We start from the raw sequence: 20,928 nt of genomic DNA, 5'->3' as shown, positions 1-20,928 counted from the left end.
CAGAACAGTGAAACACTAACTTGCTGCAGTTTTACAGGCAAAATGCTGGTTAAAAGGTGCAACTTTCACCCACAAGTTTGTCAGCATGTTTTTTATGTTAGCATTCTCTAAACTATGAAATGCTGAAGAAAGAGCAGCTTAAGATACAAGAAGTTAAGTCTTGGTTGAGTCATCCTGTAAGAACTTTGGATATAAACGCCACATTTTCAAGTGTACAATTGTAAAAGCATTAAATGCAAAACAAAATCTGCGCTCTGCCACAAAATAATGGTGCAAATTTAAAATATAGATGTTTAGAAAAAGCAGCCTTTATACAGTTCCAGCCATAACGTTTCAAGTGAGCATGCAGTTCTAAATGTACACAAATTCAAAGCTGAATAGCTAATAACTTGATAAGTGTGACGCCAGATACCAAGCTGAATTCAACAAAGTGCACGTTTTGGAAATGCTTTATTGCTGAAGCAAAAAAAAAAGTTTAAAAAGGCAATTCCTAGTGAACAAAGTTTAAAAAAAAAACTAGGCATGTTGAGCATGCTTCACTGGACGGGACAAAACAGACAGAAAACCATGGCAGCTCACTGAAATGGTTAAAGTAACGATCTCAACGCCCTTGTAAAAGCATGGCAAATGTTGGCAACATCAAAGAATATATCTTCTTTTAACGGCTTTGACATGTTACCCAAAGATACCCAAACCAGAACACAAGAATAATTGTTTTAGTTCTTTGGCAAAAATATACTTTCAAGGACATTCTTAAGTAATAAAGCAAAAATAAATAATGGGGACACTGAAATCTTTCCACTCAAGCCAATCGTTAATTGAACGAAATCCATGTCGTTTCCTTAACTATATCTGTGTGGGCAAAACAGATTATGAAGTAGATCTATATATTAAAAAAATATATATTTTTTTCCTATCCATTTCTTTATTTGCCCCTTGATCCTACTCCACTTTTATTATGCTTCTCCATTCCACCCATTTCTCTGGACTCTCGCTGCCGCCTTGTACGTTGACAAATGTATTTCCTTTCTGCTGCTTGGTTCTTCAGTACCTTGGTACATGTGACAATAATAAACCTAAACACTTCAGGATTTCTGCCTCATTATGTTCCTGTACTTGGGGACGTTTGCAGACAATCTTACCCGCACTGTGCTGGCCTACCCAAGTGTAAAGAAAGCCGTGACCTGGTCTATTTTCACAGGAAAAGTAAAGTGGGTCCAAACACCTTTGAAATTAAAAATTTAGATGGGGTCCTATTGTGAACAAATAAAAAGTGGGAGGTTCAAGAACGATCAGAAAGAGTAAAACAGTTAATTGAGCCTTTCAATAAAAGTAATTGAAGAACACAGTGCCAGAGCAGCTCACTGGGTCAGGCAACATCTCTGTAGGACATGAAGAGCATGGTTTTGTGTTGGGACACTTCTTCAAACCAAAAACGTTGCCTATCCATGTCCTGTAGAGATGCTGCCTGACCTGTTAAGTTCCAGCACTTTGGGATTTTTTTTTGTAAACTAACAACTGCAGTTAATTGTGTCTCCAAAAGTTAAACAAATTATTTGAATAATAGCAAAGTTACATTTAATATTTTGGTAAAAAACACCCCCATTGCAGGGGGGGGGGGGGGGGGGGGGGGGGGAGATTTCTGGTGGCAAAGGCAAAGTCTGGCAAGCGATAGGTGGATACAGGTGAGGGGGATATGATTGGCAGCAGGGCGACACGGTGGTGCGGCTGTTAAAGCTGCTGCCTCACAGCTCCAGGGACCTGGGTTCGATACAGACCTCGGAGACTGTCGGTGTGGAGTTTGCATGTTCTCCCTGTGACAGAGTGGGTTTCCTCCAACGTTCCAAAGACGTGCAGCGTTTGTGGGTTAACTGGCCTCTGTAAATTGCACCCGGTGTGTAGGAAGCTGGTGAGAAAGTGCGATAACATAAAACTAGTGTGAACGGGTGATCGATCGTCAGTGAGGACTTAATGGGCTGAAGGGCCTGGTTCCATGCTGTAACTCTAAATATAAACTAAATGGGATATGGAGGAGCTGGAGAAGATACGTAGAAGATTTAGGAGGATGATATCTGAATCACAAAAGTTAGAATGAAACACTCAAATGGTGTTAGGCTTTTGTCTAAGGAAAGACAGAGAGTGGGCAGGGGGGTAGCTAGCAGAGAAAGGGGAGCCTTGATATCAGCTCAATCAAGCTTATTCATAATCTTACAGAAAATGTTTCTGCATGCAGGGGCTGTGCTGCACCAAAGACACATTGGACCCATTATTTGCCATGGGTGCCCTGCGTGTATTACAACTTTATACACAGAGGCAATTCACAAATGGTGTCAATGAATTGCAGTAGAGCTTGGTATCATTCACTTCAATTTATGCACATAATCCGAACAGGTTTATGTGTGCAAATCCCTGCAAATTAAAGGTGAACAGTTCAACCAGGCTTGTGGTTATTAAGTCAAGAGCAGGATCCTTCTACAGGGAGATTTCCTTCAGAATTTGCAACTTACTGCTTGCCTATGTGCTACAGTACACACCAGGGCCTCCCTTGAATCCACTACTAAAAGCAGCATGATCATTTGATTGTGACTGATACTCTAACCTCATCCAGTGACCCAACCTGATCCTCTAGGTTCTGTAAATCCCTACCCCTTTCCCTGAAGGTAGAAGCTCTGATCCTTCACAGGCTAATGGCCTTTGGCCTCTCTCAAACTGTGTCCACCAGTTTTTGGGATGTGCATGCTTGGTAATATTGTGCACAATATTCTTGTCAGGGCCGCACAGTGGCACACCAGTAGAGCTGCTGCCTTACAGCGCCAGAGACCCGGGCTCGATCCTGACTATGGGTGTTGTCTGTATGGGGTTTGTACATTCTCCCCGTGACCTGCGCGAGTTTTCTCTGGGAGCTCCGGTTTCATTCAACACTCCAAAGACGTACTGGTTTGTAGCTTAATTGGCTTGGTAATAATTGTAAATTGTCCCTCGCGTGTAGGATAATGTTAGTGTACGGGGATCGCTGGTCAGCACGGACTCGGTGGGCCGAAGGGCCTGTTTCCACGCTGTATCTCTAAACTAGACTAAACAGCTTGGGGCCTACAGATTATTGCTGTGGGTGAGAGGAGGAGTAAGTAGGAGACAAAACACAAGCACAACATGCATGTTAACTCTCACTACTATGTACTTAAGTTTGATGCACCTTTTACAAAAACTAAGGCACAGATTTTGTCTAAATAATAACGGATCAGGTCTTTACTGGAAATGTTAACTGTTTCTCTCTTCAGAGATGCTCCCTAACATGTTGAATGTCTCCCGGATGTTCTGTTTTTACGAGAAAGGGTTAGTGGTTGTGACAATCTGGTGAGTAGAAAAACACTGGAGATGCTTGGTGGCATAGATCGTCTGCTTTGGGAGCAGACCATTCAGCCTCTCAAACCCATTCTATCATTCACAAAGATCATAGGTAATCTCCAGTATGAAGTAAGGAATTGCAGATGCTGGTTTACAAAGATAAACACAAAAAGCTGGAGTAACTCAGCGGGTCAGGCATCATCTATGGAGAAAATGGAATAGGTGACTTTTCGGGTCAAGACACCTCTTCTTGGTGTTGTAATGTAATGTTGTGCTGTTGTGTTGTAATGTAAAAAACTGTAGAAATGATATTTCGTTCAAACCTAGGTTTGAATGACAATAAATTGCATTCTATTCTATTCTATTCAGACTAAGAGTCAGAAAAGAGGGAGAGGGAAACTGGAGGTATGAAAATCCCCCTGCATATTTCTATTTTCCCTCTCCCCTGACTCTGTCTGAAGAATGGTCTCCACCTGAAACATCCCCTATTCTTTTTCTCCAGAGATGCTGCCTGACCTGCTGCATTACTCCAGCATTTGGTATCTATAGGTAATCTCCATCTTTACTCTTCCTTTGGATAGTGTTAAGATATGTTTCAAACTTAGATTTGCTACAATCTATTATCATTTTGCCCGTATTTACCATCCTACCCAGAAAACTTGCTCTACTTGTCCAATTGGTTCAGGAAATACTGATCCCTTATAAAGTAGGATGCGTATGGGCGCTACTGTTGAGAGACTGTAATGTAGTCTTTAAGCTGTAATGTAAAGTCGGATCTTCCCACCAACTCCTGCACTAAACGATCACCCCTGATCCTGATTCTATTGTTGTGTTATAAAACATTGGAAATTGGAAAAAAAGTGTCTGTAAGAAGAGTTCATTAATATTTTAATATAATGCCACCAAATTGGATTACTGCAAGTTATAATTCATTTTTATTCAAACCAGTGAGATTAGACCCAAAGGAAAAGCTGGAGAATCCAGATATCCTGTGCTCCAGGAAATTCCTAGCCAAGTTAGATACCATTCACCTTTTGGTCTAGAAGTTTGATTCGGGGTAATGAAAGTGGATGCATTCCAACAGCAGGCTCAAAAGGTCTAACAAAAATATTAAAAGTGCTGTCGTAACTTAGCGAGTCAGGCAGCATCTCTGGAGGTCATGAATAGGTGATGTTTCGGGACGGGACCCTTCTTCACACTGATTGGAGTGGAGGAGTAAGGTGGGGTGGGGGTGAGAAAGCTGTAAAAGAGAGGTGGGGACAGGACAAAGCCTCTGAGTAATGGGTGAATACAGTTAAAGGGGGTTTGACTGAAAGATGCCAGACAATGGCCAAAAATGAAAAGACAAATGTCTGTGAGATAAGGAGAGAGGGATATAGGAGGAAGAGGATGGTGGGGGAGGGGAAGGAGAGAAGGGGGTTGGAATTGTGGGAGAAATTGGTGTGCATCAAAATGGGGCACAGGAAAGTGGGAGGGGGATATGGGATACCCGTCGAGTTACTCCAGCACTGCTTTTTTTGTAAACCAGCAGCTGCTGTCCATTGTGCCTATGATTGCCAAACATTTATCCTACAGCAAACGGTTCATAATCCCCAAGAGAAATTGCCTTGGATAGTGCTGGACAGACAGTGAAACAGCATACTTGTTCAGCTGGTTGGAGATTAAAGCAAAGTTGTAGGACCTTAATGGACACAATAGCTAGATAACTGGCATTTAAGAGTTCCGAGAGGTCGAGATTGTCATAGAGTCTTACAGCATAGAAACGGGCCCTTCAGCCCAATTTGCCCACACCGCCCAACATGTCCCATCTACACTAGTTCCACCTGCCTTTGGCAAATATCCCTCTAAACCCGTCCTATCCACATACCTGTCTCAATGTTTCTTAAAATTTGCGATAGTACCTGCCTCAACTATCTCCTTCAGCAGCTCGTCCATGGACACTTTGTGTGAAAAGGTTACCCTTCAGGTGCCTATCAAATCTTTTCCCCCTCACCTTAAACCTATATCCTCTGGTTCTCAATTCGCCTACTGTGGGCAAGAGGCTCTGTGCATCTTCCCGATCTATTCCTCTCATGACTTTGGTACACGTCTGTAAGATCACCCCTCATCCTCCTGCACCAAGGAATAGAATCCTGGTATGTTTTATTAGTGGACTTTGAGCTGTGAAATCACTGGAGTGGGTCCAACTAGTGGGACACACATTTTGATTTCCAATGATTTTATGTTCTCATGTCACCTTTGCTCCCAGCCAAGATGCTTTATCAACTACCCAAGAATGCTTGATGCTGAATATGTGCTGAAGATCCCTAGTGATTAAAATCCTCACCTGATCCCTAGTGCTTAAAATTCTCACCAAAACATGCTTGGCGAATAAAATGTGATTCTAATTAACACTTTAAAATAAAATAGGATAACTTCTCCAGTTTGATATTAAGCTTTCACAATGACAAACAAAGGTGAAGTCATAGCCTCCAGATGCAGTAGAATATTATACAATAGAAATTCACCGTCATCATCAAAATTAGCGCTAGGTTATACCACACCTTTGGTTCAATACAGGCCTTTGGTAGGGGTAGTGGAAATAAGCACATAAACTGATCAAAAATGTCAGTCGGTGTCCATTATTTTAGATACTTTAATTATATGATCTGAATGTCCAGGTTAGGATTCCATCATTAAATATGCCAAGATTCACTAAGCTTAGAGATGCAGTAAAGGTTTATTTGAAACACTTAGTTAATTAGTATATCACCCTTTAAAACTATAAATTGTGTCCACTAAATGAATCAAATAATTATAGTTATATAAATTGCTTTGATAACAATACCAACTAGATATTGAGTGCATGAACTACAAGAAATTATTATTTTTAATTTAAAACTGCGATTTATTTCTTGAATGGTTCTGATCTATCCTCTGAAGAACATTTGTTTTCGTTATCATTATTTCCACAAATGTTCAGTGCTCCCAATCGGTACGCTTTTTAAATTTTTTTGCCGATCATAAAGTTGCAGTGATGAAGCCATGGGAGTTTTAATTCACTGAGCTGCCATAATTTCAGTCAGTATGCGTAATGTTGAAGAAGTTATAAAATACCTGCATTGAAACTATTCCAGTCTAGCAGTTTGTATGATCTTGTGTTACCCATAATTCCGACAAAGGCTGAGTTCAAAACAGCAAGTTAGTAGATCAGTTATAGGAGTAGGTCAGAGTGAGCAATACAGAGAGCACAACGAGGACAACACTACTTGACATGAACTGGAAAGACACAGACAATAGAGTTAATAGAGGTACATTCATCCAGAAAGGGCAAAGAATAAAGATCATGCTATTCGAATCTAGAACCTGCATTTGTCTTTCGATTTTTTAATAAAACAGAAAAAGACAGTTCGTAAAGTACTCGGGCAAAGATAATTACCCATTCATCGAAACATTTGGAGAGCAATTTAACTCACAGCTGGATACATTTTCAAACCAAAGTCATTCTTCAAAAAGTTAAAAGTTTCACAGCCATGCAAAATTAATAAACTTAGCCTATAACGGAAGAGGGTACTGCAAGCTCAAATCCTTAGAGATTAAGAACAACTTTTGAGTAACTGAAATTGATAATGGGCAAGGATAAATTTATATTAGCTCAACTGGTTTCTTTCCTTTGTTTCATTACCTCTGGATGAAAACTTGTTCACAAAATAATTGAAACTAAAAATATAACATTTTTATACATCTCCCAATGAAAGCATGTAGTGCACTGGTAAAATAATCAAGGACATAAAACCATTTTCCAGATAAAAAGGAAATACATTTGATGCAGGTAACTGCAGAAATAATTAAAAAAGTAAAATTTGCAAAATGTACATCTTAGCATAAAAATACAGGCTAGGCTATTTGCAGGTCATAAAGGTCAACTAAATGTTTAGTTTATTTTAGTTTAGAGAAACAGGCCCTTCGGCCCATCGGGTCTGTGCCGACCAACGATCCCCACACATTAACACGATCCTACACCCACTAGGGACAATTTTTACATTTACCAAGCCAATTAACCTACAAACCCGTACGTCTTTGTACAAAATATAATTCAAGGAGAGTTCTAAATTTTACACGTCCAAATATACGAACAAAATATCATGACAGGTACATCAGCCACCAAGCTCAATTGTATTTGCAGGATCTACGTATATGTTGGCATATCAAAAACCTGGCAATGCTTGTGATTTTAATAATCAAAAGGTTTACTTCTGAATATTTTGAGATTTCTTGGCATAGAAGCCAACATGAATAATGCAGTTGAGGGAGGTAAGAAAAAAAGGATTGGATATAACTGGAAGCAAGATCAGCCCACACTAATTTTTAAATACATAAAGATTGGAGTAGTTCGTCATCTTCACAAAGCCAGAATTTGGAATTACACTGCATCAATAAAATAAAATCCACAATAATATATTTTTTCAGTGTTTATTAACTATTTAAAATTTAAAAGTAGTGAATACATTTAAATGTAATTAAATTTAATGTGAAATTTTAAATTCTTTTGTTGTCCTTTCACAAAGTTATCATGAAGGTTTTTTTTAATAAAGAATTCGACAATCAATTGAAAAAAAATTTGACCAAAGCTCAAGGTTTATGGTGTGCTGTCATATTAGTTCAGATCAATGGATTAGTATACAGAGATCAGGGTTAACAGTTCAGAGAATGCAATTCAAGTTCCACTAGTTTGCGAGTAAAGAAGACAGTCTGGAAATAGAAACCCGATAACAGTAAGTGATCATGAAGTTTGTTGGTTATAAAATCCCAAATGGTACACTAGTGCTTTTTAGGAATGGAAGTTGGCTGGACTGATCCATGTGAGATTCCGGTCTCAAAACTACTGTGGTTGACTCTTAACTGCCTTACAAAATGGAGTGGCAAACTACTCAATTATATCAAAGTGTTTTAAATAATTTAGCTGTTCAAAGAGAAGGTTTACCTTACAATTGGCATTAAGTACTACCCTTGCCATTGAAAGAATTAAACATAACAATGATAAGAGCACGTAATTAGCAGCAAAAGGAACAAATGTTCAATTTATTACTCTTATTGAGAAGAATAACATCCAAAACAAGTGGACACAGATTTAAGGCAAGAGAAAGAAAGTTTTAAAGAGGATTGGGAGGGAATTTTATTTTGCACACATAGTGGTTGATACCCGCAGCTCACTGGCAGGGGAGATCAGACATGATCACTATATTCCGGAGACATTTAGACAGGCATTTTAAATAGCATTAAAGTGCGAGCAAATGGGATCAGTGTAGATGGGCAAAGAGGTTGGCATGGACATGACAGGTGAGCCTGTTCCTGCATTGTATGACTCTATGACTGTATTGCATAGAAGTAGTGTCAACCACCCGACAGAGTATTAAAATGTACTCTTCAATGCGACACGCATTTCCAATCGCGAAAGAAATGTAAAAGGACAGTCAATGGAGCAGCACATTGGTGCAGCTGGTAGAGCCGCTGCCTCACAGCGCCAGAGACCCGGGTTCAATCCTGACCTCGGATGCTGTCAGTTTGTGGAGTTTGCGCATTCTTCCTGTGAAAACATGGGATTTCTCTGGGTGCTCCGGATTCATCCCACATTCCAAGGAGGTGCAGATTTGTAGGTTAATTGGTTTCTGTAAATTGCCCCATGTGTGCAGGATAAAACCAGTGTATGGGTGATCACTGGTCGCCACATGGTGATCACTCGGTGGGCTGAAGGGCCTATTTCCATGCTGCATCTCCAAACTAAAATAAACTAAAGGGAAAAAAAACAGACCAACTGTCCAGTAACTCAGGGAATGTATTAATGTAATTAATTAATTGATGGTATTAATGCTCAATACTAAATAGGTACTTTCAAAAACCTCTGCTGAAGATGGAAGATGCTGATTTTTTTGTAGACGTCGTTACAATGCGATCAGGAATTTTTGAGTTCTGCTGACCACCAAATTACTATTCACAATTCCTTGGTAACCAGTGCTGTGTTTGCAGACAAGAAAGGCGCGGGTACTCGTATCGTTCCTTGCTGTTGGTGTCAGTGGCAGATTGTTGTTCTATAAGCTTCTCAAACTGCTTTGAGGACCCGACCACCTAATTTAATTAATACATTTTATTTTGAGTTTGAGTTGTGTTTAGTTTAGTTGAGTTGAGAGAACTTTAATAATCTTTTTGGAATATTAAAAATTCTAAAAATGTTAAAATCTAGTATTTGGTTTTCCAGAGATGCAGTTTCTCTGTGCATCTGTGCACAGTTGAAGTACTTCTACAAACCACTATTATTTCCAAAATGAACGTTCAAATTACAACAAGGATGCCAAGTTGTAAAGTTCACATTATTTATTTAATAGAGTCGTAGTAGTCATACAGCTTGAAACAGGCCCTTCGGCCCAACTTGCCCAAGATGCCTTATCTATACTAATCCCACTTACCCGCATTTGGCATAGAATAATAGAGGAATAAATATTATTTAATATATCACAAAAACGGAAAAAAAAGTTGTTAAAAAGTACACCTGGTTGTATACATCCATGAGAAATTTTAATCAATATACTATGTGTGTGCCACATTGGGCCAATTTACTACTTTATTGTCCTGTGAACAATTTTGTCAAGACGCCAACAGATTGAGCTTTCATTGCGCAAGCCTGAATGAAGTGAGTATTTTTCTTGTCCTGAAGTGATGCTAGCTGAAATGTTCTGCTTACCTGGGTTGTGGATTCTGTCCAGTAGCTTCACAGATCTGGCGCTGACTACTCCGCCAACATGAACGAGAAACCCAGGCGGGAAAGTTGTGAGAGTGAAAAAGGGAAATTCCTGTGCAGAAGGGAAAAAAATGGAAGCGGTGAAGACGTTTGCAAAAGGAACGATAATCTAGATGACAAAATCACGTCCGATTAATGGTGCGTACAATCAGATCAAAGCAAGCAACTTTGTATTCATTCATTGAATCATAGAGGTGCACCATGTGGCTCAGGATATCTCACTTATTGAACAACGCAAATAAACTATGCATGTTCACAAGTTATAAAAGTAGAATTATGCCCATCGAGTCTGCTCCGCCATCCAATCATGGCTGATCTCTGCCTCCTAATCCCATCTTCCTGCCTTCTCCCCATAACCCTTGCACATGGCAAATCTTGAGCCACTAATATATCCTTAAAAAAAACCACTTCCAAATAACATTTGTACAATATCTATGAAGGAAAAATGCTAAATAAACTATCTGCTTACCCTGTGTTCGAAGGCTGACTGGGTCTGTTGTCGATAGAGGGCTTTCAAAGGACCTCCATCTTTTCCACCGCTACCACTTCCCATTCCTAAGAAATATCAAGCAGGCATTCTTGAAAAATTACAATACCACAATACCAAATTAAAATGTGTCTGTGCCATTTTGATATCTAATAAGAGTAGAACTGATCATCAAGAAAATTGCCCAGATTTCTAATCTGTTTAGAAAGGTACGGTCAATATATTTCATCCTAGATTTTTTTTTGTTGCACGACAGACTATTATAATTTTAGCTTCATGTTACAAATTAATCATATAATTTTATTTTGCTCATCTTCATTTACTAATTTTACCCATTTGCTACATTTTGCATTGCAATTTTACAAATTCTTATTAGCTTCTAAAAATGAATTTGACCTTAAATATTAATGTGCACCTATTTCAGAGACATTATTTAAGCAGCTTCAAATTAAAATGTTTACTTTTAATCTGTTGTGCATGAATTTGTACTGAATATTTAAACTACGTTTCAAGAGCCCTGCTTACTTCACCCTTAGAATTGGAAGTGTCATATTAAAGAAAAATAAATTACAGCCCACTCTACTCCACTTGTGCCTTGGAAATATCTGTTTATTAAAATTCGCAAATGCAGAAGAATTTTCTGCCAGCCTTTCCAGAATGAAAATTTTTATGTTCACATTTATAAAGGAAAATGGTATGCAAACATGACACACCATAACTTTATATCTCAAATGGTATGCCAACATTGGTGGGACTTAGCTCACATCGACATTTAGAAATATATTTTTGCAACAAAAATGTAAAAAAACGGGATTGATGTACTCAGGCCAATTATCCCAAGATGCTTCATGTTCAAACTATATTTCATCACAATCCCTGAGAGAAACTATGGAAGAACCTCTCCACACCCAAACAAAATGATTCGCAAGGGTGTCAAAGGCAGGAGAACGGGATTGAGAGGGGGGAAAAAAGATTGGCCATGATTGAATGGCGGAGCAGACTAGATTCAATGGGCCAAATGGCCTGAATCTGCTTTAATGATCTAATGAGAATGCATCACTGGCTGCCTACTAAAATCGTCTTCATTAACAATATTTTTTAAAATAATTCATACATGAATAAATTATTTAGTACATTTTAAGGAAGAATGGAATTTAAAAGTAATTATCAATCCAATCTTTTACAAATGTAGGTTTTAGCTGTGTGTCTTTGATAAGGAAACAATATAGACTTACCGATATTTCTGTATAGGCCTTTGGCTCACATAAGCTAATTTTCTTCAAAAGTACACAGTACAAAGCAATAGCACAAGAAATTTTTTATATTCCCTTTTTAAAGACAGAGAAAAATGAGCTCATGCGAATTTGTACTGGGAAAAGGTCAATACAGAATTATTCAAATCCACATTTTAAAAAAATTATGAAAACAATTGTAAAACCATCAGGCTTAACCAGATCAACAGAGAAGTGCGTAGCCAAAGTAACAATAACAATAATAAAAGAAGTACTGGACTGCACACAGCAACCAGAACACTTAACAAGACAAATATTTAATGAACTATGTAAATGCAATGAATGAATGAATGTATGAATGAATTGGTTCCAAATAACTAGTACCTGCCATTTATGATTCTTCGCCAATCTCTCTCCCCGCCATCCCAGTAGTTTTATCAATTGCCATAATTTTGAAAATAGAAAACATTTTTGCCAGGACAAATTTGCAATAAGATTTGGACTTACAGATTACTTGTAACTGTTAAGTGTGGCGCAAAACAAAATATTTGGTTTGTCTTTTACCAAAATGTACATTAGTTTGATTTGTTTTTCTTGAAAAAGTTCTTATTTGACAATTAAGTTAGAATCCTTTCAAATTTAGCATGCTTATTTTTCTTGCATGTCGGTATGATTGCTTTAATGTAATGTATGCAATTATTATTATTTTTTTTTTAAAAAGGTACTGAGCACACAGGCTTTCTAAAAAGCAGAAGCAATTTTTCACACCAATCAATCCTACCAGAGGCAGTTAGAAGCAACTCTTCATTGAAAGACACACTTTTCCTCAGACCGACTGGACTTGCATAGCCAGAGTGAGGAGGGGTAAAACTATGCACAGCCACAGAGCGAAGGAGATGTGCACTGTTATGATGGGGGGAACCAGAGGATAGAGGGGAGCTGGGAAAGAAGAAAATCCTAGGCCCCTTGGGGAAAGCTGCTGCTGTAGAAAAGTAGTAGAAACAAAGATGAAGTTGGAGAGTCACAAGATCACACACAGGAGAAGAAAATACAGCATGCAAAGTCATATGTAAGCAAAAAATCAATTGGGTATACATTTTGTAAAATGAACATACATACACAAAGTGAACACAAATTCAAACAAACTAATGAGAACTTTCAGGAGGAGGATGTGAAAATTAAACCAAAACACCTTTCTGCATAATAAATTAAAACGTTGTTAATTGCATAGTCAATTCTTTCTATAACATTTTTTAAAAGGCTATCCCTTTGGGGGCTTTAATTAAATACTTGCAATGTACTGTCTTTCAAAGGAAATGAAAGCATGATGGCATTTTAATTAAGAATAACACCATAGACAAAATGATGTGATTTGGACAGCCCCTCGATCAGATGTTAACACTGTTGGCATAGCTGGCAAACTTGTTTTGGGCATTCGTTTAGGATTATCTTTCTAAAGCACATTTCCCTCCACTTTACTCACCTACAAATAGTTAACAACATTTCCTTTTCCTTATCTTAGATGCAGCATAACCTCTGGTAGTGGTACTCCTAGTGAATTATATATTTCAAATTTAAAGCCTTCATTCTTGATTTACAATTAACCATGTCTTTCGAGAGGTAACACTAAATCAAAAAGACATAACACCTATATCAAAATCTCTTATGTCCATAGATATTCTGATGTGCGTAGGCACTTAATGCAAGGCAAAAACTTCAGAACAGAATACAAGAAAAGGCATAAATTAACATTCATCATAATTACCATATCCTTAAAAAGAGACACTGAAGTGAAAAATTCCTGTTGCTATGGTGAAACGTGTACATTCTTCTGTGGCTGTAAATATCAGAATGTCCTCAAAGAAGTTGCCTCAATAAATCTGCACCTATCATATAATTTCTGTTGATGCCCACAATAATGTGCAGCATACTAATTAAATTAAAAAGCATTTGGGAGTACAGTGTTAAAAATATGAAAGAGAAGCACCATCTTCCTAAAACCCGATGAAACAGGCAAATCGACATTCGCAATAATCCAAGTCTGTGCATTTGGTTGTCTAGATTGATTATCCAAGTCTCCTTAGTTTGATATCTCACTGACTGGTCAAGAAACAATCTGGCACAGGATGTAAAAGGGATGTTTAGATATTTACGAGTCAAATCACTACAGACCTCGACACACTGCAGATTCTCGAATCATGATCAAAACACAATGTGTTGGAGGCATTCAGCAGGTCAATAGACAATAGGTGCAGGAGTAGGCCATTCGGCCCTTTGAGCCAACACCGCCATTCAATGTGATCTTGGCTGATCATCCCCAATCAGTACCCCGTTCCTGCCTTCTCCCCATATCCCCTGACTCCGCTATTTTTAAGAGCCCTATCTAACTCTCTCTTGAAAGTATCCAGAGAACCGACCTCCACCACCCTCTGAGGCAGAGAATTCCACAGACACAATTCTCTGTGAGAAAAAGTATTTCCTCGTCTCCGTTCTAAATGGCTTACCCCTTATTCTTAAACTGTGGCCCCTGGTTCTGGACTCCCCCAACATCAGGAACAGGTCCAGCAGTATCTGTGGAGGGAATGGACGGATGACATTTTGGGTCAGGTCAGACCCACCCTGAAGAAAAGGGCCCTGACCCAAAACATCATCAGTACATTCCCCCCACAGATGCTGCCTGACTCGCTGAGTTCCTTCAGCACTGTGTGTTTTTCTCTATAGACCTCTGCTGGAAGGGGCTGTACAATGCACTTCTCTGCTTTTTTCTTCTTGGAAGACAGACATGAGGTTTGGCCCCAGCTTTAGAATTGATTAACAGCGATCCAAAAATCCAATTCCGTTTTTCAGCTCCACATTGTGCAATAGGAGGAACGCATGATTAGGTTTTCATAAGCAGACGAGGTGGTTCAGGTGCAAAAAAAACACAAATTCACAACAAAGAAAAAAGCGGGGTTGGAGGTGCCTTACCAGTTTTAGGTGTCAAACTCAAATCTGTGTCAGAAGAGGAAGACTGTCGACTGTAGGACTTGGAAGGTGAAAAGGAATAGGTTTGATTTTTCAGAGGGGTGGAGGGTCCAGATGAATGAGTAACAACAGGGTTGGGATCTTCACTGAAGGGAACCCTGCCAGAAGAAGTGGGAAACACATTCAGTAACCCTGTGGTGCGGATCTAAGCAATGATGGAATGACCCATACACAGGGATGACAGCAGTTGCTTCTATGTGCAGGCTGGGGAAGACGCCTAAAAAGGCAAAGAACCGCTGTCCGTACATTGGAGACTCTGGGAAGATGTACAGCTGCCCAGATTTGTTCATTACAACACAAGGAACAGGCTAAAAATTCTGGAGCACAAATCAAACCATGTACTGGAAACCTGAGTAAAATGAGCACATAAATAAAACAATGAAATATGGCTTTAAAAATACAAAATGCAATTCAATTAGGCAACCAAAAGTAAGCTTGCAGTATGCAGAACTGAAACACATGTTTCCTTATTCTGGAACACCATATTAGAGCACCACAGCTAAAAATAATGAAAGCAAAAACATTTGTTAAGTAAATCTTCAGCGTGTCATATTCAAGTCATCCATAAACTCGAACCAAGATGTACTTGTTTCAATATTCTATCTTCAGGAAGGTTTTGTTCAAATCTACTGAAACTCTGACCATGGTTCTTGGTTCTGGAGCTGATTTATTAGTTAAATTAAAGGGGGGAGGTGTTAGGGTACCTTGCTACACTGTCTGTCTTGTATTGCGCATTGAACCCATGTTACTGTGGCCCACTTCTCCCCAGCTCTTGAGCCTGTGCAGTCTCATACCAGTGTAGATGAGTGTAGGAACAGACACAGAGAAGTTCTGAGTTAGTCTCGAGCCCGTGGCAGTGTGAATCGGGCTGTTGTGAGTCGAACGGCATCCGTGGCTTGGCTGGTGCAGCAAAGGAGACCTGGCAGAGAGAAGCAGGAGCCAGGAGAGAAACAAAATACACAGGAAAGCACGAAATTGGTTAAAAAAAAAAACAACTCTGAGGGAGCCAAGGCTACAAATATCGTCAATTTTTGATATATTAAACAAGCAGGATTACCAAAAAATTCTCACTACTAAATAGTAAATATTTATCAGACATAACCAGCATGCATCATTTAAAAGTGACATAAAGTTGTGGTGGTCGTTGTGAAATTCATGATCAGCACTGATTCACCTGGCTTTTATAATTTCAACCTTCAGATTATCGTATCAATTAACATGGCTGGGAGATAGCATCAAACCAATGGATATTCTAATATTTTGTTCCAATTTTGTGGAGTTAACTGTCAGTGTTATTTTAAGACAAATTAGCAATAAGTATGTCCGAAAGTGAGTAAACATCCAAAGTTTTAAGCTGTGGGAGGAAATTATTCTCTTTTTTGGTGGGACATAGCTCAATTACCTCTCTCAATCCTCTGGATCACCCATGAGTTGAGGCAAATTGCAGGGCAGTCCCTGCTAGTAAGGCACACACAAGAACTAATTTTCCTAGTCCCTGGCAGTTCTGTTATATCGCATGTTTCCACAACACAATTTTGAAACAGCTACTTATTAATTACTTTGAAAAACAAAATCAGCAAGCAGGAGAAAAAGCTGTCTTGGAATAAAATGTTTCTTTGTAGCCTCCCTGGAGCATTAGAATTTACAATAAATTGGAATATACAAAATACAAACCGTGCCAATTTAATGTAGCATCATTGCAATGCATGTTTCTCTCTTGAATTCATTTTTAAGTGTAGAATCTTCAACTAGCACAAAGTATTTCGTAATTATAAATTTTTAAAGATCAATTGGAGACTTAGCAGAAACAAGGAACTGCATATGCCGGTTTATAAAATAATACACAAAGTGCTGGAGTAACTCAGCTGGTCACGCAGTATCCCTGGAGAACATGGATAGGTGACGTTTCACGTCGGGACTCTTCTTCAGGATTAATTTTGCAAGATTTTTCCCCCCAACCATTGAGTAATTCACTTTCTAGAGTTCCAGATATCCATCAACAATGTTTAGGCATTTTCATTGATGCTTAATACAGGAACTTCTGCTGTAATGCAAGCTCTGCTTCAAGAAACCTCCAAAGACGTGCAGGTTGGTAGGTTAATTGGCTTGGTATAAATGTAAATTGTCCCTAATGTGTAGGATAGTATTAGTGAACGGGTATTGTTGGTCGGCATGGACTCGGTGGGCCAAAGTGCCTGTTTCTGGGCTGTATCTCTAAACTAAACTAAAAAAGAAACCTCAGGTATGGAAAATCGACACAAAATGCTGGAGTAACTCAGAGGGTCAGGCAGCAACTCATGAGAAAAGGAATAGGCGACTTTTTGGGTCGAGACCCTTCTTCAGATTGTGGGTCGGGGGAAGAGAAACTAGAAGTCATCTCAGTCACCTCCAGTTTCTCTCTCCCCTAATTCTGCCCAGGTGTTTCCCTCTCCCCTTACTTTCAGTCTGAAGGTTCTCGACCCAAAACATCACCCTTTTCTCCAGAGATGCTGCCTGACCTGACCTGCTGAGTTACTGCAGCATTTTGTATCTTCAGTGTAAACTCTCATCTGAAGTTTCTTCCTACTCATGTATGGACATTTTGTTTTATAAAAACATTTACGTCAAGGGGGTTAGAGGCAGAGAATTTCAGACTTGCAATAACAAAGTTATTTTTCCCTGCAGGATTTTCAAACATTCCAATTATGTTAATTCACTTACGCAGCAGCTTGTTACAAAATGTAAATCAGTCTACCAGCAGCTGCCATAGAATGGAAAGGTTAAATGACATTCTTGTCCATGACAACAGGCAGATAGATTACACAATATTGGCACCGTCATTATCCTGCCCTGGTCACACTCGGCTTTTCCCGACATAAAATATATTTCTTCTTTTGCGGTCCCACCCACAATCTCTAGCAAACAGGGAGGAAATTAATTTCTGTTTGGAACACTCCCACTTCAGAGGATCTGCAGAAAAAAAGCTTTCACAGTGTGGATTCACTGTCACTTCACGGACTCCAACTACTGGTTGCTTGGATTATTAGTCTGTGATCCACCAAAGTGTTCAATCATTACTTAACTCAGAACTCGAAGCAGTACAGCACAGGATCAGGCCCTTCAGCGCACAATATCTGTGTGGAATGAGAGGCCAAAACCAACTCTCAGCTGTCTGCAAATAATCCATATAACCCCATTCCCTGCATATCCATGTGCCGTCTAAAAACCTATCGTGTGTGCCTCCACCACCACCGCTGGTAGCACGTTCCAGGCACCCACCTACTCTGTGTTTAAAAAAAAAAACTTGCATTTCATCTTTCTTTAAAGATGGAAATATACTGGTCAATCTTCCAATGGATCTTTGGATCCATAATCTGAACCAATGAACAGTGTAGTCTGGCATCACTGGAAGATTTCAATCCAGCTATTGAATTAATAGATATTTGGAAGTTGCAAATGGTGCTTTAAATGCATACTGGTGACCCCTGTGTGATAGCAGTTTAGATGATAGAAATTCACCTGTACAAACCACAGTCAAAAAATCTGGGATACGGAAGAAAAATTTGCACTTGCAGAACTTGTGTGAAAAACATAAATGAACATTTTTATCCCCCAACTTGCATTTCCTGAAGTTTTAACAGATGATGTGGCTTCATGTTATAGAAAGTCACAATAAGGATGGTTTTCAAGGGACGCAATCCAAGGGTGACCTGATTCACTGACGCCAGCTATTCCTTTCCTGTAATTAATTACTTGGAAGCTGCACAAGAATAAATATCTACTTTCGAATGATTCATTAATAAAGCGTCTGTTAAAGGCTCAGGTTTGCAAAATTGGATGCATCATCAGTCAATACCAATATCCCTTCATTAACCTTAGAGAGCTTGGTTTAAATCTCTCAACCAACTGCAGACTTCATTCATCTAAAACAGTGGTTCCCAACGTGGGGCATACGCCCCACAGGGGGGCAATTTGATTTTTAAGGGGGGCAATTGAGCGCGACTGAGGAGGTCTGGGTCCAAATTTTCGATTTTTATTTTTTTGGATTTTCCATCAGGTAAACAAATGTAGTTTATGTTTCAGATGTTATTTTGAGTAAATAATTTTTTTGGGGTAAAAAAGGTCTTTATTGTGTAGTTATTACATAATCACCACGCCATCGCTCTTCATGCACGTCGCATGAAGCGCGCGATGTCATGGGAGAATTATATATCACCACATGGGGGGGGGGGGGGGGCATCAGGATTTTAGAGGTGATTAGGTGGGGCATGGCCAAAAAAAGGTTGGGAACCACTGATCTAAAATGTGAATCTAACCAAATGCCAGAAATTAGATAAAACATAGCCAACACAATTGACTGTTAAAATGAAATAACTGAACTTCAAATCTCATTTAGATTATTTTTCAACAAACTAAAGGGGAAGCTTAAGGAACGTTGAAACCCACCACATAATGAAAGGACTAGATAGAGTGGATGTGGGGGGGGGGGGTTCCCAGTAGCAGGAGAGTCGTGGACCAGAGGGCACAGCCTCAGAATAAAAAGGCATACCTTTAGAATGGAGATGAGAAGGAATTTATTTCTTGAGCCAGAGGGTAGTGAATTTGTGGAATTCATGACCACAGGCGGCAGTGGAGACCTAGTCATTAGGTATTTTTAAAGCAGAGATTGATAGTTTCTTGATTAGTAAGGGTATCTTGACTAGTAAAGGCCATGAGGAGAAGGCCGGAGAATGGGGTTGAGAGTTGAGAGGGAATTAGCCGTGATTGAATGGCTGAGCAGACTCAATGGGGCGAATAGCATAATTCTGCTCCTTTATTTTATGAACATGAAAATCTAGGCATAATTATCTAGCAGGCAATAATCCCTTAAGAAAAACTAAAGAGCATTAGTCCAGAACAAACCATAAGGGAGCTTTCTTTAATTGGAAAGGAAGCTACCAAATCAACAATAAAATTATGTAATTAAGCACAAAACTAAAATCCCGTTATCAAAAATTATAACAGTTATGAGCCAATACTTCATTACTTAGAATTAGGTATTAAAATATTAAAATCTATTTGAAATCAATAAATGACAGCAGCAATAAATCATATCTTTAGACATTTCATACACAAATTATACATACCAAACAGTGCATAAAATTTACTGTACCCCAGTGCAGCTGTTCCTTGTCAAATGCATAATCCTTCAAATGTATAACACTTACTGTATATAATATAGTTTGATGTTAGTTCAGAATGATTGTACCCACAATAAATTTGAAAGCTCATCATTTACTGTGTAAATTATAAAAGAGATGGGAAAATTAAGGATAGCATTGTCTTGAGGAAAAGAGGAAAGCTCCGACTGAAAACACTACATAAAATGTATGACCCAAATGGCCAATTCTTGTACTCAACAAAACATCCTTCCACTTTTCACTCTCATGTTTTATCAACATGTCTTTTTTGTCCTTTCCCTCTGTTGTACTTATTAGGTTCTATGTAGGTTTTTTTGTACGGAAAGAGCTATACGGGTCCACTACAGACTTTCCGTCACCCTTGGTTCCAGAGCTTTCCGGATTATCCATGTTGCTAGATCAACAGGGGGTCACGGCCTCAGAGAGGAGTCAAACAGTACCAGAATGGTCAGCCTAGACCACAGAGGAGCCGAGATAGCGGCCTGCAAAATCTTCGGAAGTCGGCTATGGGAACGGATCTGTTGGTTCCAGCCGGGTTTCAGAACCCCGGCAGCAGGGGCCAATTTGATCCGCTGATCAGTGCAGAGGTCCCCATGAGGTCGAGATCAGCCACTCACCCGGCCTGAGCACCACATTTTCGTGTGTGGGGAGGGGGGAGGGGGGGGTTAAAGGAGAGTCAAAGTCCTCTTTTTTCTCCAATCATGCATTTAACGATAAATAGCCTGGTCTACTCAGCTTCTTTCACTGCCATGTTGCTGTCCCCTCGCTGGCCCATACACGTTTTTAATGGTCCTTTCTATGTTTGTACATCATCTGCCCAGGTAATGTTTAGGTTCAGACCTTTCTTCACACTGGAGAAGTGTCCCAGCCGGTAACGTCGCCTGTCCATTCCCTCCACAGATGCTG

General features: G+C 39.3%; 1 protein-coding gene across 12 annotated transcripts in view; it reads right to left on the bottom strand.

The window, feature by feature from the left end:
- The window catches only part of c2cd5 (C2 calcium dependent domain containing 5), a 96,091-nt gene that overhangs the window by 59,691 nt on the left and 15,472 nt on the right, over nucleotides 1-20,928 (bottom strand). For 8 of the 12 annotated variants that reach the window (XM_055652839.1, XM_055652841.1, XM_055652846.1 and 5 more), the window contains exons 7-9: nucleotides 14,807-14,961; nucleotides 10,590-10,675; nucleotides 10,064-10,172 (exon numbers count right to left, since the gene is read on the bottom strand). In XM_055652839.1, the coding sequence (XP_055508814.1) occupies nucleotides 10,064-10,172; nucleotides 10,590-10,675; nucleotides 14,807-14,961 (350 nt within the window). Of the gene's footprint in view, nucleotides 1-10,063; nucleotides 10,173-10,589; nucleotides 10,676-12,620; nucleotides 12,822-14,806; nucleotides 14,962-15,657; nucleotides 15,783-20,928 lie in introns of all 12 variants that reach the window. The other 4 variants (XM_055652840.1, XM_055652847.1, XM_055652849.1 and 1 more) reach the window with 2 other exon arrangements.

Source organism: Leucoraja erinacea, chromosome 22 (genome assembly GCF_028641065.1).
Source record: "Leucoraja erinacea ecotype New England chromosome 22, Leri_hhj_1, whole genome shotgun sequence".
In the NCBI taxonomy this organism is placed as follows: Eukaryota; Metazoa; Chordata; class Chondrichthyes; order Rajiformes; family Rajidae; genus Leucoraja; species Leucoraja erinaceus.
Note: the sequence above shows the minus strand (reverse complement) of the source record. Positions and strands in the feature narration are given on the sequence as shown.